The sequence below is a fragment of the Elgaria multicarinata genome, chromosome 4, assembly GCF_023053635.1.
Source record: "Elgaria multicarinata webbii isolate HBS135686 ecotype San Diego chromosome 4, rElgMul1.1.pri, whole genome shotgun sequence".
Classification (NCBI taxonomy): domain Eukaryota; kingdom Metazoa; phylum Chordata; class Lepidosauria; order Squamata; family Anguidae; genus Elgaria; species Elgaria multicarinata.
Window position 1 is genome coordinate 93657829 of NC_086174.1, and position 23042 is coordinate 93680870.

Here is a 23042-nt window from a genome sequence, read left to right on the forward strand (position 1 = left end):
CAGATCTAGTGTGACACTCGATTGCGACACCACATTTATGTGAGCATTCGTTTTTTTCAGTCCATTTTCCCTCTCAAATATCAGCAATAACACCAACCATATAACTACCCAGGGACAATTATATACACATAACTCTGGTCACCTGCTTTCCTCATCCTTTCTCCTGCTGATTCTATTTCCTAAGTTCTAGCCTGAAAGAGTTATTGGCTCTTCAACTCTACACAATAGTCAATGCTGGGTTAATAGTTAACTCCATGGTTGATTATTGAGGGGGTACTCCCCACACGACATAATTATAATCAACCGTGGTGTGGATTAAGCACAGTGTTGAGGTGACTATTAGTCAACAGTGTGTTTGATTGACACATCCCCCACCCTCTCTCCTCCCGTCAGTCTTCCTGCTGGTATCCCATTGGCCATTGTGAGTTCTGCCAGCTGGACTAGAGCCGCCGCCGCCACTTTGGTCGCTCTTGCCAGGGAACTTTATAGTTGCAGAAAATAAGCATCTGTGTGTGACGAAATAGTCAACAGTGCCCAACAGCTGACACAATAACCAATGGTTGTTCAAATAATTAATTCTGCACAGAGTTGGTTATTTCAGCCAAATAAACAACTGTGGTGTGAAAAAGCCCCAACAAATGACCAACCATTCCATTGTTGACTATTTAACACACAGTTGGTTATGCGTCTCCTGAATCCAGTCAAAGAATGGGTGGGATTCAATATAGTCACTCTGAGTTGAAGGAGTTTCCATTAACAGAGGAGTTGCACTCACACATGGGGCCCTTCCATGAGTGCAACTCTCCTTCCCTTCATGGAATGACTACATTGGATCCCACCCAATATACACTATGCAGCCTTCTTAGCATAACTATGTCGCTCACTTCCATGTCTTTTTGTGGACACCAAGGAAACATTCCACAAAGAGCAAAATTTTAGCAAAAGAGATTGATCTTAATTAGAAAATGAATGCATGTAAAACTAGCTTAAGGAACTTATGACTTACTAAAAAGACCAATACCAACATATTGTTTGTTTTTACCTTCTGGTGGCCTGTTGGATGTTGCCACAACAACAACACCATTTTGGAACAGGTTTTCAAAAAGCTGCTTGAGAATCATGGCATCAGCAATATCCGTGACCTGTTTAAGACAATACCACCATTGTCAAAGCCTGGGTTTAACTTGCACCATTAACAGATGTGCAAAGGGTTTTACAGTCAGAAAAGTGGCTTCTCAGTTAAATGGCAGGAGGTTCTAAATAAACACTTCCAGGAAGGGATAATTAATAAGCAGTAAGTGTGTGGCAATCGTTTCAAAACATGTTGGTTCTTTATTAAAGCCCCATTTTTTAAAAACAAAGTTGAACAATTCTGTGTTAACTTCCATTCTTAAAATACAGGTGGAAAACACAGAAAGACAGATCTAAATATTTAAGAGTCCTCATCAATTTGAACCAACGCACACGCATAACCCCCACCCCACCCCCGAAGATCAAGGAGAGAAAAAATACACCAGCTGCTTTACATTTCTATTACCTTTCCAGCAAAGGTTCACAGAGGTGACTTTAAATGGTCATAGAACTTTTAGAAAAAAGGACAAGTAGCCAAGTATACATAATCAGCTGCTGTTGAAAATAGAACGATATGACATAGACACTATTGTGCGATTGTTGCACAAAACAATTCAACAGATGGCCCATCACAAAAAATAAGCAATTTCATTGTTCTTTTTAAGTGCCTTCTATTACTGTCCATGAATAATCAAAAAGGCACTGCAGTCAGTTCCAGCACAGTCAGCCTCTTCTAACCTTCACAGACACAAATCATTCTCTCTCTCTTTCTTTCTCTCATATATATATATATTATACACATTATCTCTCGTCAATAAAAATGGGGGCACCAATTAATAATGAAAAGAAACTTTTGTCTGAGGATTTTCACTTCCCTACTTATTATTCATCATTGTTACAGCTGTGCATAAAATAGTAAGTTCATTATATGTAGAATTTCATTTAAATATGTAAACTTACAATGGAGGAGAACCAGTATAAAAGAGGGCATGAGAAAGAGGACAACTGAAAGTAGGGTTAAAAAATAGTAATAACTGTAGTACTTCTGAAACCAGGGTAACTTTTTCCCATAATGCCCTTCTATGGCTCCTCTAAAATCACTTGTGACACACACATGAACTTTCAGTTCTACTTCTGCCTAAACCAGTTGATAAAACCAAAAACAAAAGGAGGAGAGCATCCAAGCCAGGTCAGAAAAAAGGAGAAACTTCTCAGGATGCAAATTATTTATTTTCACATAGAATAAGGGCAGATAGCTGCACGTGTGGAGAGGCACTGAAGGCAGACATTCAGTTCTGATACACAAGCAAGTGAAAATTGGTTTCTTCAGATTTGCCATTAAGAAACAAACAAAAACAGAGCAGCTAAAATCTCTACCAGTCTTAGCAAGACCATTGATATGGGCAGAATAAGATGACTGAAAGCAAAAGAAGAAATTGACGTCCTCCTTTAGTTTAGAAGCAGAAGGTATCACAGAGTAGGACAACCTAGATTTACAAGAAGAAGACTTTGACAAGGCATAACACTTTGGCACATTAGACTATAAAATATTTATGAGCAGGGGAAAATGCAATGAGGCCTTCTCAGTTGGTGTTTTGATGTTGCAGAATCTGAATCTATTTGCCTACCAAAATAGATTTATTTTTTAAGCTACATAATTTAAAAAGCAAGAGTCATTCTGCATACTTGGGTGCCAATTTATGTCCTTTTGATCCTGTATAGCTTTGGAAGGGAAGACAAAAGTGAAAGCATTCTGAAAGCTCAGGTTCTTTCTGAGCCCAGTATTCATTATAGAGAGAAACAAAAGAAAAGGATACAAATTACCAATAAGAGGGATCTGCTAATGGAGAGAATGGAGAAATTTCATTAGCATTTAAGAGAAAAGGTTTTTTATGACCTAGAGTTGCTTTATTTTCCTTAAGTAAAAAAAACACTAAATAATGTATGTTCCTAAGTACTTGAAGCTCAGTTATCCTCTGATTGGTACAGTTTCTTATAATGAATGACAAACATAAGCATGTATAGGCAATAATTAGTGTTAGCACAAAAACAAGAGCTTAATAGTGCATGCTTAGGAAGTCCCACTGTATATTAGTGAAGCTTACACCCCAGACACATATTTAGGATTGTAGCCTAAGTTGGTTTTATTGCATGCTTTTAATAGCTTTGTTGGTTTACAAGCACTGTCTAAAATATACCCCCTTTGACCAAACACATGATATTAAAAGTATCACCTACTGCTTCTCAGTTATTCTGAGTTCGACAAGTTAAGCATTCTAATGTTTTCTTACCATTCATATCAACTTCAGAATACTTCATTTCTGAAAAACCTAATTGTTGCTTTGTTTCTAAGAGCATGACATAAGACTAAGGGTGAAGACAGATGTAATATAAAAAGCACTCACAGCTGGTCCATGAGCCACAGGATGAGCCCGGCTTCCTCATAGCTTCACAACTGAAATGACAGACGCGCACACCAGTGAACTGAACGCTGGCTCAGCGGTCAGACTTGTTCTCCACCCGCTTAGGATAAGCTGTCCACCTTCCTTATTTTTAAAAGTGCCCACTGAAGGTTCATGCATTTATCCATGCGATTGTGTGATTCTTTAAAGACAAAAAGAGTGGTTTTTTAAGAGTATATAACTGTTCTGGGAACTGGTGGCAACTGGTGATGTCATGAGCACCAGTCAATCAACTATGTGCACAGAAGACTTCTGATGCAAAATTGCAGGGCTGCTTTTCCCCCTTGAACCTAGAGGGCAACATGTATATTTGGACTAAAATTAGCAGCGGCACTTCCACCGTGCTCTAGAGGTTTCACATCTGTCTTCACCCCAAGCAAACATCAGGTCCCAGACTCAGCAAAGGTGAGGCAGATCCCTTGGGTTTAAAGAGAACGCCATAACCAGACAAAACCATGGCATGTCCAAACAGTTGGCTTCCTGGTTTTTCTCATCTAACCTGGCATAAATAACCCCTGCTTGAGCAACCACCATCATAAAGAGGAAGCTAACAATATTCTCTGGAATGGTGACAAAGCATGCAAACAAGGATTGTTCTTTCAATATGATTTGTATGCATTTTCAGAAAGCTTTTGGCAACATCATACACCAATGTCTTTTAAAAGCTTCATCTTAAACCAGAATGCAACTCAGCAACCTCTGAATCAAGAGAAAAGGCTGTTTCGCTCCTAAGCTGCTGTATTTGCTAATGTATTTATTTATTTATTTATTGCATTTTTACACTGCCCAACAGCCGAAGCCCTGTAGCAAAAGTTGCCAGAACAGTGCCACAAGGACTAATCTGCTGTAAGATTAGCAGTACTGTTCCATGCATCTGTTCAGCAGAGAAGCAGGGAGTGTGGCATGAGTGGAATGGAGGAACAGCAATGTAATGTCTTATCCTAGCAGTGATTTTAGCATCACATCCTTACATTCATTAAGGAGTAAGCACACCACTGCCTTATATATTACAGCAACAAAGATATTTAAAATACCTTTATTGTAGTTACTACATGAGTTTTGTTTAATTCGGTTTGAAACATGATTTGTAATTGTTTGAGCTGATCCTGGGATTCCAAATAAAATCCAAGAGGAACTCTTCAATCACTGGAATATTGTCAGCATATATTATAACTGTTAGTACTACATTTGCTTAATATCCTTAGCTATGAAATTAATAAATAATTGAATAAACCATTTAGAATTCAATTAATTACATTCTTTTATAACTGGATGGGTAATTACTGTATAATTACTGTATAACTCTTTTTGTTATAGGTCTACTCTATCAGCATCCTGAAAATTCAAACAGTGCCATTGATCAAGCCCAGCAGACTGGCCATTCCTGCCTTACTATCACTTTCTATGAGCTCAGTCTGAGAGGCTACTGCCCAGGGACACAACGAAATAAGGACGTCTTCTAGAAACCTCAGCTTCTAGCTTTCTTTCAAATCCTCCCTAGCACTTAGAAATGCAAATCAAATTAATAGGCATTTTGTTCAAACACCTTTGAGCAGCCAAGAAATTGGAGGTCAGGATCCAGTCTGGTCCAGCGGACAGCGTTGAACTTTTGATTTGGGCTCAACTCCCTGAAGCTATAGATTCCAATGGGCGACCCCTGGGCAAATCACTATCTCCGATTTCAAGTATCCACTTGCAGATGGGAATAATTGCAATCAACACCACAGAGTTGTTGTGGGAGCCAAAAATAAGGGAGAACTTGGTATTTTAATCAGACAATGTATCTTGTTTAGCACTTTGAAATATATTAAATTGTATCCTTGTAAGTGCATGGTGCTTAAGTATCTTGCTCATAAGTTCCCTTTCCATGGATGTCTTTTTGTAATTCTCTGTTTTTCTCTATTGACAAAACTATTGTTCTAGTACCCAAAATTCAAAGCTGCCACCACTATCCATATACCTATTGCCCAGCTATATTTCCCCATAACACCGTATCTCACTGTATTTCATCTTTAGGAGAATCCATTAATATACATATTCTAATGACTCCAGAGCCAACACTTACCTCAGTCACTCATTTAGCAGTATCTAAGGCTTAAAGTCAAGGTATATTATATACACTACATCTCCATAGTCTACAATGCCAGTTTCCTATCAAAGGAGGAAATTAGGCTAGACCAGTATAATTTGCATTTGGCTAAGTCATGCTATTTATCATATTCCCTATTCTCCACTGGTCATTTACAAATGGTCTGTAGCTCAGTAGCTGGATATGGTAGGGACACAATGAGATTACAAGTATTTTAATGATGAACTCCTCAACAGATTTATCACCTGTCAGGAAACAAACACACTTGATTGCCTTGTGCCACCTTGATTACTATTAACTCAGCTGTGAATTTTCACATGCCAACGAGAAAAAAATACTAGTATATTGCAAAAAAGGAGTGGCAAGATTCCATACAACGAGGACTAACTAACAGGAAGGACAGCTCTGATCTGGGCTTCTTGAACTATAGAGCTGGAATAAATTTGTACTACAATTCTATAAGGTCCTTTGTTAAAAGGAAACTCCAGATAATCTTGCTTTAAATATTAAAGCATGAAGAGGTATCCAAAGGCACTAATTGTAGGACAGGATTCTGGTGAATAAACCAACTAAATATTGCAGTGGAATAGAATACCCTATTGAAGACACCAATTCAATTTAGAGATGCATCCACAGCTCTATTTCTTTGTTTTGTCCTGTTGCAAACACAGTAATCTACATTATTAAGTGATTGTACTGGCCAGAAAATTGCACCAGCACTGACTGTGTTATTACGAACAACCAGAAGTTCAGTGGACTGTTTTACTCATTCCCAGGGTACCTCATAATGAAACTATACTTAACAATACATGAGACGAACAGAGGACCCTGGGCTGTCCTCATAACGCGCTGGGTAGTGGAATTTACATGGAAGAATTTGGTGTAGGGCCCCACAAAATGTACTCTCCATTAGTGAGTACATTTTTAAAAATCTGGCAAGTTCTTTTGCCTGGGGCAGAGTTTATAGTGAGCACAAAATTTTGTCAACCTCCATGCTTAACTCTTCCCATACATTCTTCCCAACAAATCCCATTATTTTCTCACCTGGACTCAGATTGGAAATAAACCCAGCCTGGAGGCGGGATGGTCTGGAACAGCACTGGCAGTGAAGAATTGAGGGGGCACAAGACAGGCTGATCACTACCCACCCAACAGCTTATCTCTACAATGCTTTCCTTCATCATCCCATTTGTTACCCAGAAAATGAGGATCTGAAGATAAAATGCCCATAAATGAAGGTCATGTAGTTCTACCCACAAATCGAAAAAGATGATCAGGTTACCCTCCTTTCTAGGTGTAAGAGTGATTCTTTAGCAGTGGGACTTCTCTTCCTACTATTCCAAATCTAGGCACATAAATATAAGTCTGAGGCCTTGGAAGCAAGGATTGATTAGGCTGGGTCTATCACATGTGTATCTACTGTGCTTTGATGCCATTTTGCACCTCTGTCTACACTGCAAGTTTAGATCTGGAACAAGGTAGCTCACAGCTTCAGGCCTTGGCAGAAATGGTGGTGGTGGGACAAATATCCTATGAAGTGCTTTCAAAATCATGTGTCATGGCAAACTACTAAAATGGAGGTTTCAAAAATTATTAAAGTCAACTATTTTACTATAAATCGATCTTTAGTGATTAGTTGTATCTTAGAATATCATTCAAAGTTTGACATAGTTTATAGTAAAAGACTGTACTTTCACACCTATTTATATCTTTTATAGAAGTCGATAGTACCTATTGGTATGGATTTTCAATGGCCTGGTTCAGACAACACGCTAAACCATGCTGCTTAATCACAAAATGGTTAACGGAATGCATTGACCTTAACACATTCCATTAACCATTTTGTGGTTAAGCAGCGTGGTTTAACGTGTTGTCTGAACCAGGCCATTGTCTTTAAGTAAAGGGCTGAATAACACAACACCCAAATACCTTGGATATTTTTTGATGATAGTTAATATCATCAAAAGAAAAGCCTTCAGGTGGCTTAGTGGAAGCTATTTTACTAGTTGCCATCACTTTTCCAGAAGAAGAGATGAATGTATGCCTCTTACGTTGTATTGTTACTTACCTGAAATTCATCAAAACACAGGAGACAAGCCTCTTCACTTATTTCGGCAGCTATTGGAGCTATTGGATCATATGATTTAGCCATTAATCCAGGTTTCCTCTTTGGTAAACTCTGTTTAAGGCGATGTATTCCTGAAGCGAACATAATGCACAGACACTTAGTTTGAGTGCTAAAAATAACAATACATTTACACATTAGTAGAATCAGCACTAACACAATTAAAGCAAATGTGAATTTAAGTGAATAGCTGGCTATCCTACTATTTATATTTTAAGAAAATACCCTTCACTACATGTGCTAATTGATTATGTAAGATCCTTCCTCCGTGGCTTTTTGCTGCTTTGGAGTATCTGCGGGCTATCTCAAAAGCAGGTTCTGGCACGGAAGGATGTAACTAGTGTCCATCTTATTTTTCTTCAGTATTCCTTCTCCCTAGAACTCAGCAAGATCTTCCTGCACAAATACCATAAAGAAAAAAACCGTGCTTTTGCTTTGAAATTGTATCATGTTGGGGGTAGAGGCAACCTCAAAAGTATTTGAAGACAGTCATAAAATAAACTTCTAAGAAGTTCACAAAATGGTGCAGGCACGGAGAAAGGGCCAAGGAAGAGCTGTGGAGAAACCTTCATAAGGCCAAGGGCCTGTAGGGGCTATATGTTTTCAGGCTGGGAGGCAAAAGGAGCCTGTGGGGTGAAGTAGTAAGGGGTCCACGTTTTGGTTCAAAATAGTTGACCAAATAGTAGTTGCAGGTTCTTAAATGCACAATGTCTAAATCAGTGTAACAACATCTACAACTCAAAGGGACACTATACTCACAGAGAAGGAGATTGCAAGTGAATTGAATTATTACCTTAAAATGTTACACATTTTAGGGTACATCTCCATCTCTGAATATTAATGTAACTGCAATGTACAGCACCACTTCCTAGTGAAAGTTACGAGTTTCTAACCATGCAAAAATATAGAAAGAGTTAGACAGTTGGTCTACTGCCTGCTGATGTCACAGAGAAAGCAAAGTCTACATAAACAAGAATTACAGTGATTTAACCCACATCTGTTCCTAGGGAAAAGGAGCATTTCCATTGAAATATCACAAGTTCATCAAAAACAGCCTATTATAATTCCCTTCCCTTCAGCTTTCAGACGATAGCTCTCCCACCAGTGCAAGATAAATGTTTCAGGAGAAGAGGAATGACAAAGAGAACACTGGAGAGATCTACACCATATTGTGTTGTATAAGAGAGATTTAAACTTACTTTTGTGCACATCAAGCATGAAGCCATGAAAATGAACTCTCTTTTTTCTTTCTACTTCTATATGGGAATAAAATATGTCCATCACCATTGTCTTTCCTGTGCCTTCAAATAAAAACACACATACCCAACAGGTTGTTAATTTAAAACACTATGTACTGATTACAGTAATGACTGTTCATTAGCATTGAGCTAATGAAATCATAATCGTGATCTGAACAGTACAAAATCATTATCTTTGGGAAGCAAGACCAGCTTACATGGATAGGATCATTTGTATTACCAGAATCTGAACATCAGAACTAGCAAATGCAATTATTGCTTCCATTTGAAATACCTCCAACATTGTGCACTACGAACAAATGTGAATGCTTCTCTTATTTTCTTTTTATATACATCCACCATAAGTGCCTCCCTGCTTGATTAGACTAATTGGATAGATATGATTGGGTATATCTAGGCTAGGATCTTGTTTCAGTGGCCTTCCAGATGCTCCTGAAAAGCCCACGGAAGCACGGCATCAAGGCAATAGCTGTTTCAACAGTATGAAACCGAGAAATTGCCTTTGAACTTGGAGGCTCCACTGAACTAACATAAGCTTGGAAAATTATGGAAGATCACAAAAGCAAGCATGTTAATATGCGCTGATCCATTTGTTATTCGATGTCTCTCAACACTTAGATTTGACTTGCAATCAAATACAAGTGATTAGCAGCAAACATGCTAGGAAAACCTTCAGATATACTTAAGTTAAAACTTTCAAACTTACCAACATCTCCATAGACATACAGTCCTTGTGGAGGTTTATGTCTTGTAAACAACTGTGAATTAAGAAAATAATTACATTTTATTCTGCTCCGATAAAAGCTTAATAAGAAAAACAGGAAAAATAACCCAACAACACTGTTCTGGTAGAAACAATGCACAGTAAAGGGAAATGAGAAAGCCAAAAAGTAACTGTTCTTTATATACGTTGAGGGCCCCTGATTTTACTGCATGTGCATTGTTTAAAATTACATAAAGAAAATTAGGTAATTCCTCTCCAGATTTTCTCAAAGTTTTCAATCTATTTTTGACATTAATGGATTCAGGTCTCAGATCACATAAGGCAACTTTCCCCAAATTGGTGGCATCCAGATGTTTTGGACTACAACTCCATTCATTCCGGACCACTGGCTATGTTGGCTGAGGCTGATGGGAGTTGGTCTAAAACATCTGAAGTGCACCAGGTTGGGGAAGGTTTACATAAGGAATGTCGATGGATAGAAATGGGCATCTACATGTGAATTGCACTTCTGCATCTAATCAGACACTTGCCAAATTGCGGGGGTGGGGGAAGCAAACAAATGGATTATACTATCTGATCTGATTACTTGCTTCCCTCACTAACAGATGATCAATGATATCAGAACTGATTGTTCCAATCTGTTCAGCAAAAATCTCACTTAGCAGCAACAACATCAGTGAATGAGGGATCTATCTATAATTCCTAAGACGGTGAGGTTTAGTAGTGGTGATATTTCTGGATGGCACTACATAAATAATATGTCTCCCTATATTTATGGCTTGAATGAAGCAACCTGAGCCTTTGGAACAGGATGAAATAAAACATTTAAATGCATCAAAATACATATGTCTATTCTAACACAAGGTTATAACCCTGATATTTGGGGGCAGAAATTGTTCTGATGTACTTATGTAGTCAGTAGAGGAGATCTGTTCATAATCAGATATAGTCTTCTATCTAACTTTGCATGAACAGGCTTCTGCTTGTGTAATGGCACTTGCTCTTCCTCCCCCACCCCCCATGCACATGCTCTCCCACAATCTTCTCCAGAGAGTCCTCTAACCTTCTGGAGCAGATTTGGGGGAACTCAGGGGGCTGCAGGAGGGAGAAGGAATCTGCTCTGCCAGTCGGGTCTGTTCTACTGAGAAGACAGACAGACTCATTTGGATACATATGGGCCAGTATCCAAACAACCATCTTTGTGCTTTAGACCTCCACTTCTTCAACAGAAGCTGCACAAGAAATAACTTTTGAATCTGGGGAGTCCACTGTTCAAAGTAAAAAAGAAGAAGAAGCAAAAGCCAGTTAGTAAAAGCCTTTGGTTTCACTTTGTAGCTCTTTGGATCTCATCCATGCTTATAAATATTTCTGTTTTAGATTTTCAACCTTTACATTATTTTTTTTACTAAGCAACTAGGGAGGATTATTTTTTAAGTATGTATGTTATTCCAAGCAGGAAAAAAGTGGATATCAAAATAAAGTATCAAGCCAGGTCTGATCAGTTTATGCAATTGCATAGACATCCATGCAATATTTGTAATATTAAAAAAAAATAATTTGGTTATTTTGAAATATTGTCTTTGTACAATTGTTTAAATGCAAAACAAGAAAAGAAACAAATTAAAGTTACACTTTTCTCTTTTCATATGGAGAAGAGCAATTTCTAAACTGCATTTCAAATAAGAACTGCATTATAAAATACATTAAAGAATACTATTTTCCCATATCAGGTTTCTTTGCCCTTAAAATATCAATATATTCAACAAGCCATATGGGGTAATTATTATAGCAAAATCACTTGACGCTTTAATTTAGAGTTATATTAAAATGTGGCTCAAAATGTTCTGAAACTGTTCCAGTAATAGAGTGAGCTGCAGCTATTAAATAAAGCTTTGAAAATACAGCAAGGAAAATAAACCTGAGGATTGCTTTTCCAGTGTGTCTGTTTCAGCTTGCTTACTAACATTCAGCACTGAACAATGAAAGAAGAAAATAAAGGTAGTATATCTGCACTAGAACACACAGTAATAGAGGGTAATGCAAAGATTACATTTTGTATTTTCAACTAGTAGTCCCAATCCGACAGTTCCGAGTAGGCTAGTTTACAGATAACTATAATCCATATTTATTTATTGCATTTCTATACCGCCCAATAGCCGAAACTCTCTATGTGGTTCACAAAAGATATCCATATAAGTACAATACCTTTATTAGGCCAACTGAAATGTCACAAAAATGTGCAAGATTTTTAGATCTCAAGTTCTCTTCATCAGGAAAGATATTACAAAAAGTATGTTGGTGACACAGAGATGAGTGTAGGGGAAAGGAAAAAATGCTGGCTTGATGCTGAAGTCATCATATCTGCAAAGTCTGAGTCTTAAGATGATATGATGGAGGAGAGTTTGCAGACATAAATTTGTGCTCTAAATGGTGCTGTGGTGGTTTCAGTGGCCCTGGGCTCACTGGAAACAAGGAGGTTCTAAGAATATAAAATCCAGCTGTTAACTCAGAACTGTCTCCATCCTGGGCAAATCAGACACACTACCGATCAAGAAACCTATCTGGTAACTGGTAACTTAATCGTATACCATAGGCAGTGAGCCTATGTACACTAGTTGCTGGGGAAAATGGGTGGGAGGGTGCTGTTGCATTAATGTCCTGGTCAATAGCTGGTTGGCCACTGTGTGAACAGAGTGCTGGACTGGATGGACCCTTGATCTGATCCAGCATAGCTCTTCTTATCTTACTGTATTTCTAGCAAATACTATTTGGACTGCAGATCAACCGAATAGAGTACAATGTATTAAATATATACTATATGTCAGCGAAGTTGGCTTCCTGAAGTTAATGTCTCCAAACAGCTCCCTTGTAGTAGTAGCGATAAATCTCCTTTTTTGCCATTTTTTTTTTAAAAGCAATATATATTACAGTCTATAAAGTAACGAATAAGAAAGACTTCTGCCTGGGATTTTGAAGAGCTGCTGCGGCTGGGCACTGCTGGTCTAAATCAGGGATGGGCAACTTCCGAAGGTCCACATTGCTCCCCCTCCCCTCAAACCTACTGGAGGCCAAATCCCTCATTCACCACCGAAACTGCCGCCACCACCACCGAATTTGCAAATTTATTGGTGGCAGCAGAAAAAAAACCCTGCTATTTGAGAAGGAAACAAGGTGCGTGGGGAGCAAAACTGCATTCCCAGGAGGCTTGGGTCATTGATCTGGCTTGCACTGAACCGCCCCTTGACTACCTAACCCCTGTGGTCTACTCAATTCATGTCAACCACTTTGCCCAGTGTTCCCATATACTCCATACTCATGTCTGATGGTTAATTTCCAGTACTTAGCTATTAGTTTCCACAGGGCCCCTGGTGTTTTCCTCTCTCTAGCCCAGTACTGAAAAACCTGGAAGAAGCTCTCCAGAGTCCCAGGAAGAAGTACCAAAGGCTACTGAGAACAAGTATGATGTAACAGAATATAAATTATCTATAATTTGTTTCTGTTTACAATCCTACTCCGCCACCTTCTGGCAAAAAGTTCTTTGTAGGATGAGGGCACTACCTTCTAACAGTATTAAAGATGTAGCACTACAACAATTCTGATGAATCTGTCCATTCATGGAAATAAAGAGATGAATATCACATTCCAGTAAGCACTTATAAACCAAGCAGATAGGTATGCGTACTGAAGGTTATGACACAATGGCAGCTAGGTCATATTACGCCTCACACTAGTCTTCTTTCATCAGCAGCAACTTGTTTCATCATTAGCAACTCAAACACTATGAAAACAGGAAAGCTAGCCATTAGAGCTCAGGAGCCTGAATAAAACTTGTAGATCAATTTCACCACCCAGAACTGAGACTATTGGGCGGTATAGAAATGTAATAAATAAATAAATAAATAAATACACACTTCAGAATTGCAGACTCTCCAGCAAGACAAGTTTGACAACGAAAAACTAAAAGACATGTTCCTAAGTGGGGATACACCTTTCAATAAATGCTAATGGGTAGGGACTCTGTGCAAACCTTAACCAAGTCAAGACAAATTCCTTGGTTTTTCAGGGAGCAATCCTATGCACGTTTAGACAGAAGAAAGTCCTACAACTCCCCAGCAAGGGCATGCTAGGAGTTGTAGGATTGGTTGATTCATGCTGGGTGTTAAGGCTTTTTTCTGTCTAAAACATGCATAGGATTAAGCCCTAAGAGACACATCTAACCACAATCAAAGTACTAGTTTCAACTCATGAAACCTATTATTTGTCTGGCCTACCCACAGTTTTTGCCACTGGTCCTTCAGCTTAAACTTAAGGATGGGGTAAGTCACTTGATAGTACTTTTCAATGTTTTAAAGCAAGGTGGGTAGCCATCCTGGCAGCCTGGATAAACCAAGCAATACAACATAATGCACCAGAAAGAAAATGAGATTAGTCAAAGGTAGAATAAGCTTAGTAAAGGAGGAGGGATAGACTTTTTGGTAAACTTCACCAAAGCTCAATGCACATAAGAGTTGCAATATTGAGCACATTTTGTATAGTATTCTATTCAGCACTAGCTCTAATGTAAATTACATTGTGCTAATGTAAGCTACCTTTAGTGCAAAGCCAATAGTATTTGCTGGCGTGACAGGTTAACCAGGAAAACCTATTGTGACAACAAATGCTATTGGCATTGTGCTAGTGATAGTGCCGAATAGGATACTGACCAGAGCTTCCACATTAACTTCAGGAAGTACAGTGAACTTGTGGAGTGTCCCAACTACTGAAATCATTCATTCCTGGGGTATATGTGTGCATCAGAGCAGAGGATTTTGGATCAGAACCCTTTTCGACATAAGTATCTGAACTGGTAATCTAAATCTGTTATAAAATTACATTTGTGGGGAAATCAACTTTAAAAAGAGTCTCATTTAGCCAGAGAATGTAATCACTACTGTTTCATGAGACCAGGGTCTGAAACCCAAGCTCAACCTTTTTGGGTGGTTTTGGGTGTGCTATTTTCAAGCCAAGTTTCTTACATGTAAACTGGGATTATTAAATGACACAGTTTACATAATTGTTGCAATCGGAAAAGAAACCCAAGTTGAACATTCAAGATTCTACAGAAATGCCTGATGACAGGAACTCACCTTTGATAAGATGTGTTTTGGACTGATATTGTATCCTTTAAGGTTTTCATGTAGTTTCTGCAGGCATTGTATGACTTTTCGCTGTTGCTCGTCATTTTTCAGATCCTCCGTTTTGATTAGAAACTCATAATGTTCTAAAGGTCCATTGCACACCAACAAGGCTTTGGAATTAGCATCTCCTAGACTGCCACTGGCTGCTTTCTCAGCTGCCTGAACTGTGTAAGCTGAAAAAAAGGACACACACATTTATTTTGCTGTCAGTGAGGGGAAAAAATCAATGAATCATCCATATTCATCCATAACATGTACTTAACAGACTAGCTTTATTTATAAGCCTTGCTATTACTGAGAGGCTGTATTCAGTTGTCACGATAACCCACAATGGGTCATGGTGTCATCTGTCAGGTGTTTTTTAAACCCACGACGGGTTATTTAGCCAAAATAACCTACTCTGATAACTCATGGTCTGCAGAGTGGGTAATTTCACCCATCATGGGTTATTGTGTTGTGCAGCACTCACAGCAGGTTATTTTGGTTGCCTGTTGAGTTGTGTGGAAAGAGATGTCAAAACCGCTGCCACTGTGCTCTTCCAGCTGGCAAATCTCTGTTCCCATGACCTGCTTAGCAACTGAATGTGCTCATAGCCCAACCCCACCGTAAGCCTTCCCTTGGCAATGCACTCTGCAACCTCCCCAAGTGTCAAACACTGTCTTGGTCAGATGGCAGCAACTGCGCAAGGCTGTCTTTTTTCCTTGTGTGTATCCTTGCCAGAGGATGCTATGTATGAAGTTTTGTCCTGGTTCTGCAAACTTCCATGGAGTTATAGCTGCCACCCCCTTTGGGCGAAAATGTACTTTGGCTTGTGTGGCTTTGTCAATGTGCAGGGTTTTCAATGGGCCTCGTGAGCATCCCTGCTAGAGGAAACTGTGGAGGCTGTGTATGAAATTTAGTCTTGATCCTGCAAACATCCAAGGGTTTATTTGTGCCACCCTCTTTTTGGTGCACCCAGGATTTTCGCTCATTTGTGTGTTATCATGCAGGGTTTTGAAGGTGCATTGGGTGCCTCTTGACTAGGGGAGGCTGTGTATAAGTTTGGTCCCAATCCTGCATACTTCCAGTGCTTTAGAGCCACCATCCCATTCTGAGGGTGAGGCTGGGAGTGCTGAATTAACCTCTCCCCTCTCATTGGGATATTGTAGAAGGTTAAAACAGGCTGCTGCGAAGTTGTCAATCGGTGAAACAGTGCCACTGCTTGGGAGGGAAGACTGGAGCAGGACAGAGGGCAGGGTGTGTGTGACTCTGATTATGCACAGTAGCTTATTTGTCTGATTGTGTGGGGGATAACAGTAGCTTAGCTTATTTACCCATCATGGCTTAAAGTGACATACGAATGCAGCCAGAGAGATAACTTAGACATGGTTTCTGTGCTTTAATTGCACATTAGCTTTTGTTGCCCCAGGCTATACAATACAGACATTTGGGTGACCCACCAAACTGGATGAAGCCAATCACCCATGCATGCATTTTTTTAAATTTATTTATTTGCTACACAGGCCTGCAAAACAGCGAGGTTGTCAAGCACCCTGCATTCCATAGCTGGCATGCTACATTCAGCTTGGTGGGTCAAACGTTATGCAGATCTCATTTAGAGTTTAGACTGACACATACAATAAAGGCATTTAAACACTGCTCTGTTTCACTGGATCATCCACATGGAAAAGACACTTCTGGTGGCAACAAGAGGTGGAGAGTAAGGTGTAAATTAGCTGTAATTATAGGATGAGAGATAATAATTGCTCTCTATAACCTTCCTAAGCATCATGTTCTAGTGATGAGCAGCTCTTATGGTTAGGAAGATCTTCCTAGATTTAAGATAAATTTCCTTCCTGAATGCTTAAGAAAGGCTGTCTATTCCTCAAGAGTAAAGATACACAACTGTTGTCTCTCAGTTTTCCAAAGCCCTTTAAAATATCTTAGATCTGTAAGCACATTCCCCATCTCTATATTTATTTCCTCTTTAAACTAAGCAAAACCATTTTCTTTAATCTAGGATGTGCATACTAAAACTCTGCTGCAATCCATACACATTTATGTAAGAGTAACTGCTAAACACTTATGTAAGAGTATCTGCTAATTAACAATTAGACTTACTTCTGAATAGACATATAGGACCGCACTGTTAGCTGCTTTATAATACAGCTTAGGATAGAAGATAAAATAATAGCTCTGTAATTTTCTGAGTTGATACTTCCTGCTCTTCCATCAAACAGCTCAACTTTTGAATGTTTACGGTTTCACAAATCCCATGTCAATTGACTATTCACACTATGAAAAGTCCAAGAATTAGGAAAAGTTCAAGCTTTTAGCTTTTCCTTTTTTAGCAATTCAAGTAGATATATTTTCATCACTTAATTTTATACCATGTTCCTAAACTAAACTACGTCAAATATGAGTGCAACAGTATTAGGACACAATTCTATACTCATTTACCTAAAAATAAGCTACATGGGACTCATTGTGTCTTACTTCTGAGTAGACATGTATAGGATTGTGTAGTTAACCCAGTTAATTGCTATGGTGCCTGTGTGTATTATGTATACACCTATGTTCAGAAGGAAAAGCTTTGCCATTATAGCTGAATCAGCAACAATTTATAATAGGATAGATTCATATCCTAGTTGCCAAGCACGCAAAAATGTTGAATACTAGAATTGGTGTGTTAGGTCAGGCTGAGGAGAAAGTGGATCAAAGGCAAAAAGAAATGTTGGCCTAGGTAGATCAGGGGAGGGCAACCTATGGCCTGAGGACCACATGCACCACTCAGTCTGGTAGGGAACCCAGAGGGAGAGAAGGAAGGTAAGAGGGGGAAATGGACAGAGCCATGGAAATGGAGACGACCTCTGCAAGTGATCATTCAGACTTCTGGCAAGAGCAATCTGTCCTTTCCAAGGCAGGCTGCTGGATGGGCAGAAAGAGGGAAAGAAAGAAAAGGGGATGGCAGAAAGAGAAGGGATTGGCAGAAAGAGAGAGAATGGGTAGCCACACCCACTTTTAGCTCTTGTGTCCATGCTCGGCTCTGGCCCCACCTACGGCCAACATGTGGCCCCCAATGGATTATTCTCGAGGGAATACAGCCCTTGATAGAAAAGGGGTTCACCAATGTTTAGGAATTTCTTATGTTCATAGGAAAGAGCGCATATTCTGCATTAACTAGCACAGATTTCTTAATCCTTAGGTATTAAGAATTCCTGAGAACACACACTTGCTTACCAAATTTTACAAATTCTACAAAATTTAATACATATCAGTGTATGGATCTTAGTTTAAAAAAGAAAGAACCAGACTATGTTAGACTTAAGTTAATCTACTTGAAGCTAGGTTACAGTAAACAGAAATTGATTAATTAATTAAAAGGCTTCAATACATGACACTCTAGATGCGATGAGCTATCTTTGAACCAGCCTGATGGTACTGTTATGGTGAATGTGTGTGTCTGGTTTGTTTTTATTCTTTAAAAGCGGTTATATAATGAGAAGGGTTATATAAATATTTATAATAATGTTAATAATAACACAGATGTGTGAATGCACACACAAAGAATATTGGAGATGCAGTCATATATCTTCAGGTTTCAGGCCTGGTTTTGGAACGGAAACTGCCTTGGTCGTCCTGTGGGATGACCTCTGTCGGGAGAGAGACAGGGGGAGTGTGACCCTGTTGGTTCTCCTAGACCTCTCAGCGGCCTTCGATACCATCGACCATGGTATCCTTCTGGATAGGTTGTCTGAGCTGGGAGTTGGAGGTACTGCGTTGCAGTGGTTCCGCTCCTACTTGGATGGCCGATTCCAGAAGGTGGTGCTGGGGGATTATTGCTCTGTGCCATGGCTCCTAAGCCATGGGGTTCCACAGGGCTCTATCTTATCCCCTATGCTGTTCAACATATACATGAAGCCGCTGGGGGAGGTTATCCGGAGATGTGGACTGAGGTGTCATCAATATGCGGATGATACCCAGCTTTACCTTTCCTTTTCATCAAACCCAGGTGAGGCAGTGGCTGTTCTGAACCAGTGCCTGGGCACGGTAATGGACTGGATGAGGACTAACTAACTGAGACTCAATCCAGACAAGACGGAGGTATTGTTAGCAGGTGGTTCTTCTGTCCGGCGAGGTGATGTTCGCCCTGTCCTGGACGGGGTTGCACTCCTCCTAAAGGATCAGGTCTGTAGTTTGGGGGTGCTTTTGGATCCAGAACTGTCACTTGAGGCACAGGTGAACTCAGTGGCAAAGAGCACCTTTTATCAGCTCAGGCTGATATACCAGCTGCGCCCTTATCTGGACAGAGATAGCTTAGCTACAGTTATCCATGCTCTGATAACCTCTCGTTTGGATTACTGCAATGCGTTATACGTGGGGCTGCCTTTGAAAACGGTCCGGAAACTTCAACTGGTGCAAAACAGGGCAGCACGCTTACTAACAGGGACTGGCTGGTGAGATCACATTACGCCAGTCCTTTTCCAGCTTCATTGGCTGCCAGTCCAGGTCCGGGCCCGATTCAAAGTGCTGGTATTAACATTTAAAGCCCTAAACGGCTTGGGGCCAGGTTATCTGAAGGAACGCCTCCTCCCATATGTACCTGCCCGGACCCTAAGGTCATCTTCAGGGGTCCTTCTCCGTGAGCCCCTGCCAAAGGAAGTGAGGCAGGTGGCTACCAGGAGGAGGGCCTTCTCCGCTGTGGCACCCCGGCTGTGGAATGAGCTCCCTAAGGAGGTTCGCTTGGCACCTACATTATATGCTTTTAGACGCCAGGTGAAGACCTTTTTATTCTCCCAACATTTTAACAATCTATAAATTTTAAATAACATGGTTTTAAATTTGTAATTTTGCATTGCTGCTGTTTTTATCTGGTTGAGCTTTTACATTGTATTTTATATTATGGTTTTATACTGTTGTTTTATATTTTGAATGGTTTTAATTTTTGTGAACCGCCCAGAGAGCTCCGGCTATTGGGCGGTATAGATATGTAATAAATAAATAAATAAATAAAATGTAAACTAACAATTGTCATCTTGACAGTTCACCAGAATAGCAGCAGGATGCATCCATACTATGAAAATAATTGATTTGATTTTAATTGATTTCATAAACTTTACATGGCTTGAACATCTTATATGACTAGATCAACAAAGAATTTGTTCTTCTACATGTAAAAGTTGATGTCACTTATCTTCAAGAAGACCATCCAAGAAGAGTCATTTTAGGATTGTAAGCTTGCATTCTTCTCCAACATAAACTGCTCCAATATACCCACATCACTTGAGATATTACTAAAACAAAAGCTACTGGGCTGAGTGGAAGCCATTTCCAAGTGATAAGGTTAAGTCACTTTTTTAAAATGCACTGTATATTTAATGCATTTCTAGATCATCCTTCCTCAACCTGGTGCTCTCCAGATGTTTTGGGCATCAATTATTCCTGCACTCTGGCAATGCTGGGAGGGCTTCTGGGAGTTGAAGTCCAAAACTGCCTGGACCTTAAGATCATCCACAGGGGTCCTTCTCTGTGAGCCCCTGCCGAAGGAAGCGAGGCAGGTGGCTGCTAGGAGGAGGGCTTTCTCTGCTGTGGCACCACGGCTGTGGAATGAGCTCCCCAGAGAGGTTCGCTTGGCGCCTACATTGTTTTCCTTTCGTTGCCAGCTGAAGACCTTTTTATTTTCTCAGTATTTTAACACCTAATTTAACTTAAATTTAAACTCTGCTGTTTTAATTTCATATTTTAACCTATATCAATTTTTTGCTGTGTGGTTTTATCCTGGTCATGCTTTGTTGGTTGTTTTATTATGCTCTTCATGGTTTTAATTTTTGTGAACCGCCCAGAGAACTTCGGCTATTGGGCGGTATAGAAATGAAATGAAATAAATAAATAAAAAAACAAACTTTTGCCCACCACTGACTGCCACTTGAAGAGTGCTAAAAAAAAACCAAACTTCTGATTAGTCATTCCACACAGATATTGATAACGTAACTGGATTTTTAAAAAGGGCAATTCATTTATTTATTGCATTTTTATATTGCCCAATAGCCAAATAGGCAGCTCCTTGTCAGGGCTCTTAAAGATAGGCCTGAAACAGGGTTTCTCCTAGTTGAAGGGTAGAGGTAGGGTGGCAGGGCAAGGAGGAAAGAAAGGGAGTCTTAAAACTGGGCTGTATTTAAGGAGACACTGCACAGTTAATTCACTGTGCCTGAATACAGCACGCTTGTAAACCTTCTGGCTGAGACGATCAATCTGTGTATAGCCCTTCGTCAAAATTTAGTCATGTTACAAATGACAAATAATTTCGGTTTAGAACATCAGGTACAATGTTGCATGAAGCCTCAACACTGTAGGTTGAATCCTTTAAAATAAAGGGGGGGGGCAGCAGAATCTGTTCATATTAAATCAATTACCCTTTACTCTGAAACATCACAGCCCGCCTAAAACAATTTCAACACTTTCTTTAAGTACCCTTAAAAGCCCCGGAGAGTACACATCAGTTCCCCAAAAAGGGCCCCATGACACCTTTAAGAACACCTTCCTCAGGTTGAAAGTAGTGAAGGATCTTTCGCTCCCAGTGAATGAACGTTTCCAAACAAGAGTCGCTGCTGGGGCTCTCGCCCCTCACGAACCTGAGCTGAGCCGTGGGAACTCCCACTTTTGACAGGCTGGCCTTTCCTCAACTGACTTTGAGAGGGAGCCACAGACTTCAGTGTGGCCGCTAACCCCTCCTAAAGACTTTTGACTGGCGCCACGCGGTCCGAAACCCAAGTGCCACTAACCTTTCCGCGGGGCGCCGGCCTCAGCCCAGCCGGTTAATAGGAGAGTGGCGTGTCGAGCAGCAGCCTTTAAAAAGCAGCGCCCAGTAACCAAGGGCGACACGGGCGCCGCCATCTTGCCTGGGCTTCTCCTCCCCGTAATTGAAGAATAGCTTATTGAAACGAAGCGACCACTACAAGAACGACTCCCGCCGAAGCCAAGGCAGCCCCAGTCACCTTCACCCGGAGTCTGAGCAAGGCGCCCCTTGTAAAGACTACGAAGTCCAGAATGCAATGCGCCGCTCCACTCGCGTAGATGGAAAGCAGCCGGATGTAAAGGCATGCCGGGAAGTGCTGTTTCTATACTATGCTGAACCGAACCGAAGGGTCAGCGGTAGAAGTTTAGTTAGATGTACTAAACTAACTAAAGTTGGTACTAAAAGTATTTCCCCCCTACATGTATGAATCGCCTTCCAGCCCAAATAGGGACCCCAAGGCGACTTACAATTAAAACTTAAAATAATTTTAAAAACGTTAGAAACAAGTTGAAAACTTTAAAACATTAACAGCAGAATCAAATACGGCAATCTTACACATATCTATTCAAAACTTAGTCCCACTGAGTTCAATGGGGCTTAATCGCAGCTAACTATTTAGAATTGCAACCTTACAGTGCAATCATATACGTGTCTACCCAGAAACAAATAACATTGAGTTTAATGGGGCTTACTCCCAGGGAAATGGGTATAGGATTGCAGCCTTAGTCTGCACTTCTGTACTCACTTAATTGGAAGTAAGTCTGATTGAATTTAATGGGACTTACTTTTGAGTAAACTAAGAGATTGCACTGTAAAAATACTAAAAAGCCAGTTCTTTTCGAACAGGCCATGTAAATTGAACATGTCCATCAGATTTCATGTAAGAGACTGGACCTTGCACTTGTCTCACAACAATACAATGATTAACAACATACAACTCCTGTATGTATGCCATCATTTAAGAGTATGTGCAGCCTGATCCTATGCAAATTTGCTTTGACAGAATTCCACTGAAAGAGATTCAGCACCTCTGATGAAGATGTTTGAAAGCATAGTGTACAAGATGGAACCCTATGGATGTCCGTTAGGTCAATAGCCATGATGTATAGCAGATGTCTCCCAGCAGTACTTTCTGAAATCCGCCTGAAAGACATAGCTGAAAACTCTAAACATGGTCCCCACCCACCCAACCATTATCCCTGTAAACCAGTGGGGAAAGATTAAGCTAAGCATCCCCTTCCGTCCTCACTTTTCTGCTGCGAAGCATCTCCTGTTAAAGCTGCTTTGCCCAGAACAGTGGCAATGTGATTATTTAAGTAGCCTACAGACAATGTATTTTGCATATCATTTGCATGTATGC

The 23042-nt window shown here is 40.1% G+C and overlaps 1 protein-coding gene across 2 annotated transcripts in view; it reads right to left on the reverse strand.

Moving 5' to 3' along the window:
• AFG1L (AFG1 like ATPase) overlaps positions 1-21860 on the reverse strand; it is a 67195-nt gene extending 45335 nt beyond the window's left edge. For both annotated transcript variants that reach the window (XM_063125754.1, XM_063125753.1), the window contains exons 1-6: positions 21669-21860; positions 14857-15080; positions 9713-9764; positions 8947-9048; positions 7691-7821; positions 1043-1142 (exon numbers count right to left, since the gene is read on the reverse strand). In XM_063125754.1, coding sequence (XP_062981824.1) covers positions 1043-1142; positions 7691-7821; positions 8947-9048; positions 9713-9764; positions 14857-15080; positions 21669-21780 — 721 coding nt within the window. In that variant the 5' untranslated portion in view covers positions 21781-21860. The remainder of the gene's footprint in view (positions 1-1042; positions 1143-7690; positions 7822-8946; positions 9049-9712; positions 9765-14856; positions 15081-21668) is intronic.
• Between the last annotated feature and the right edge of the window lie 1182 nt (positions 21861-23042).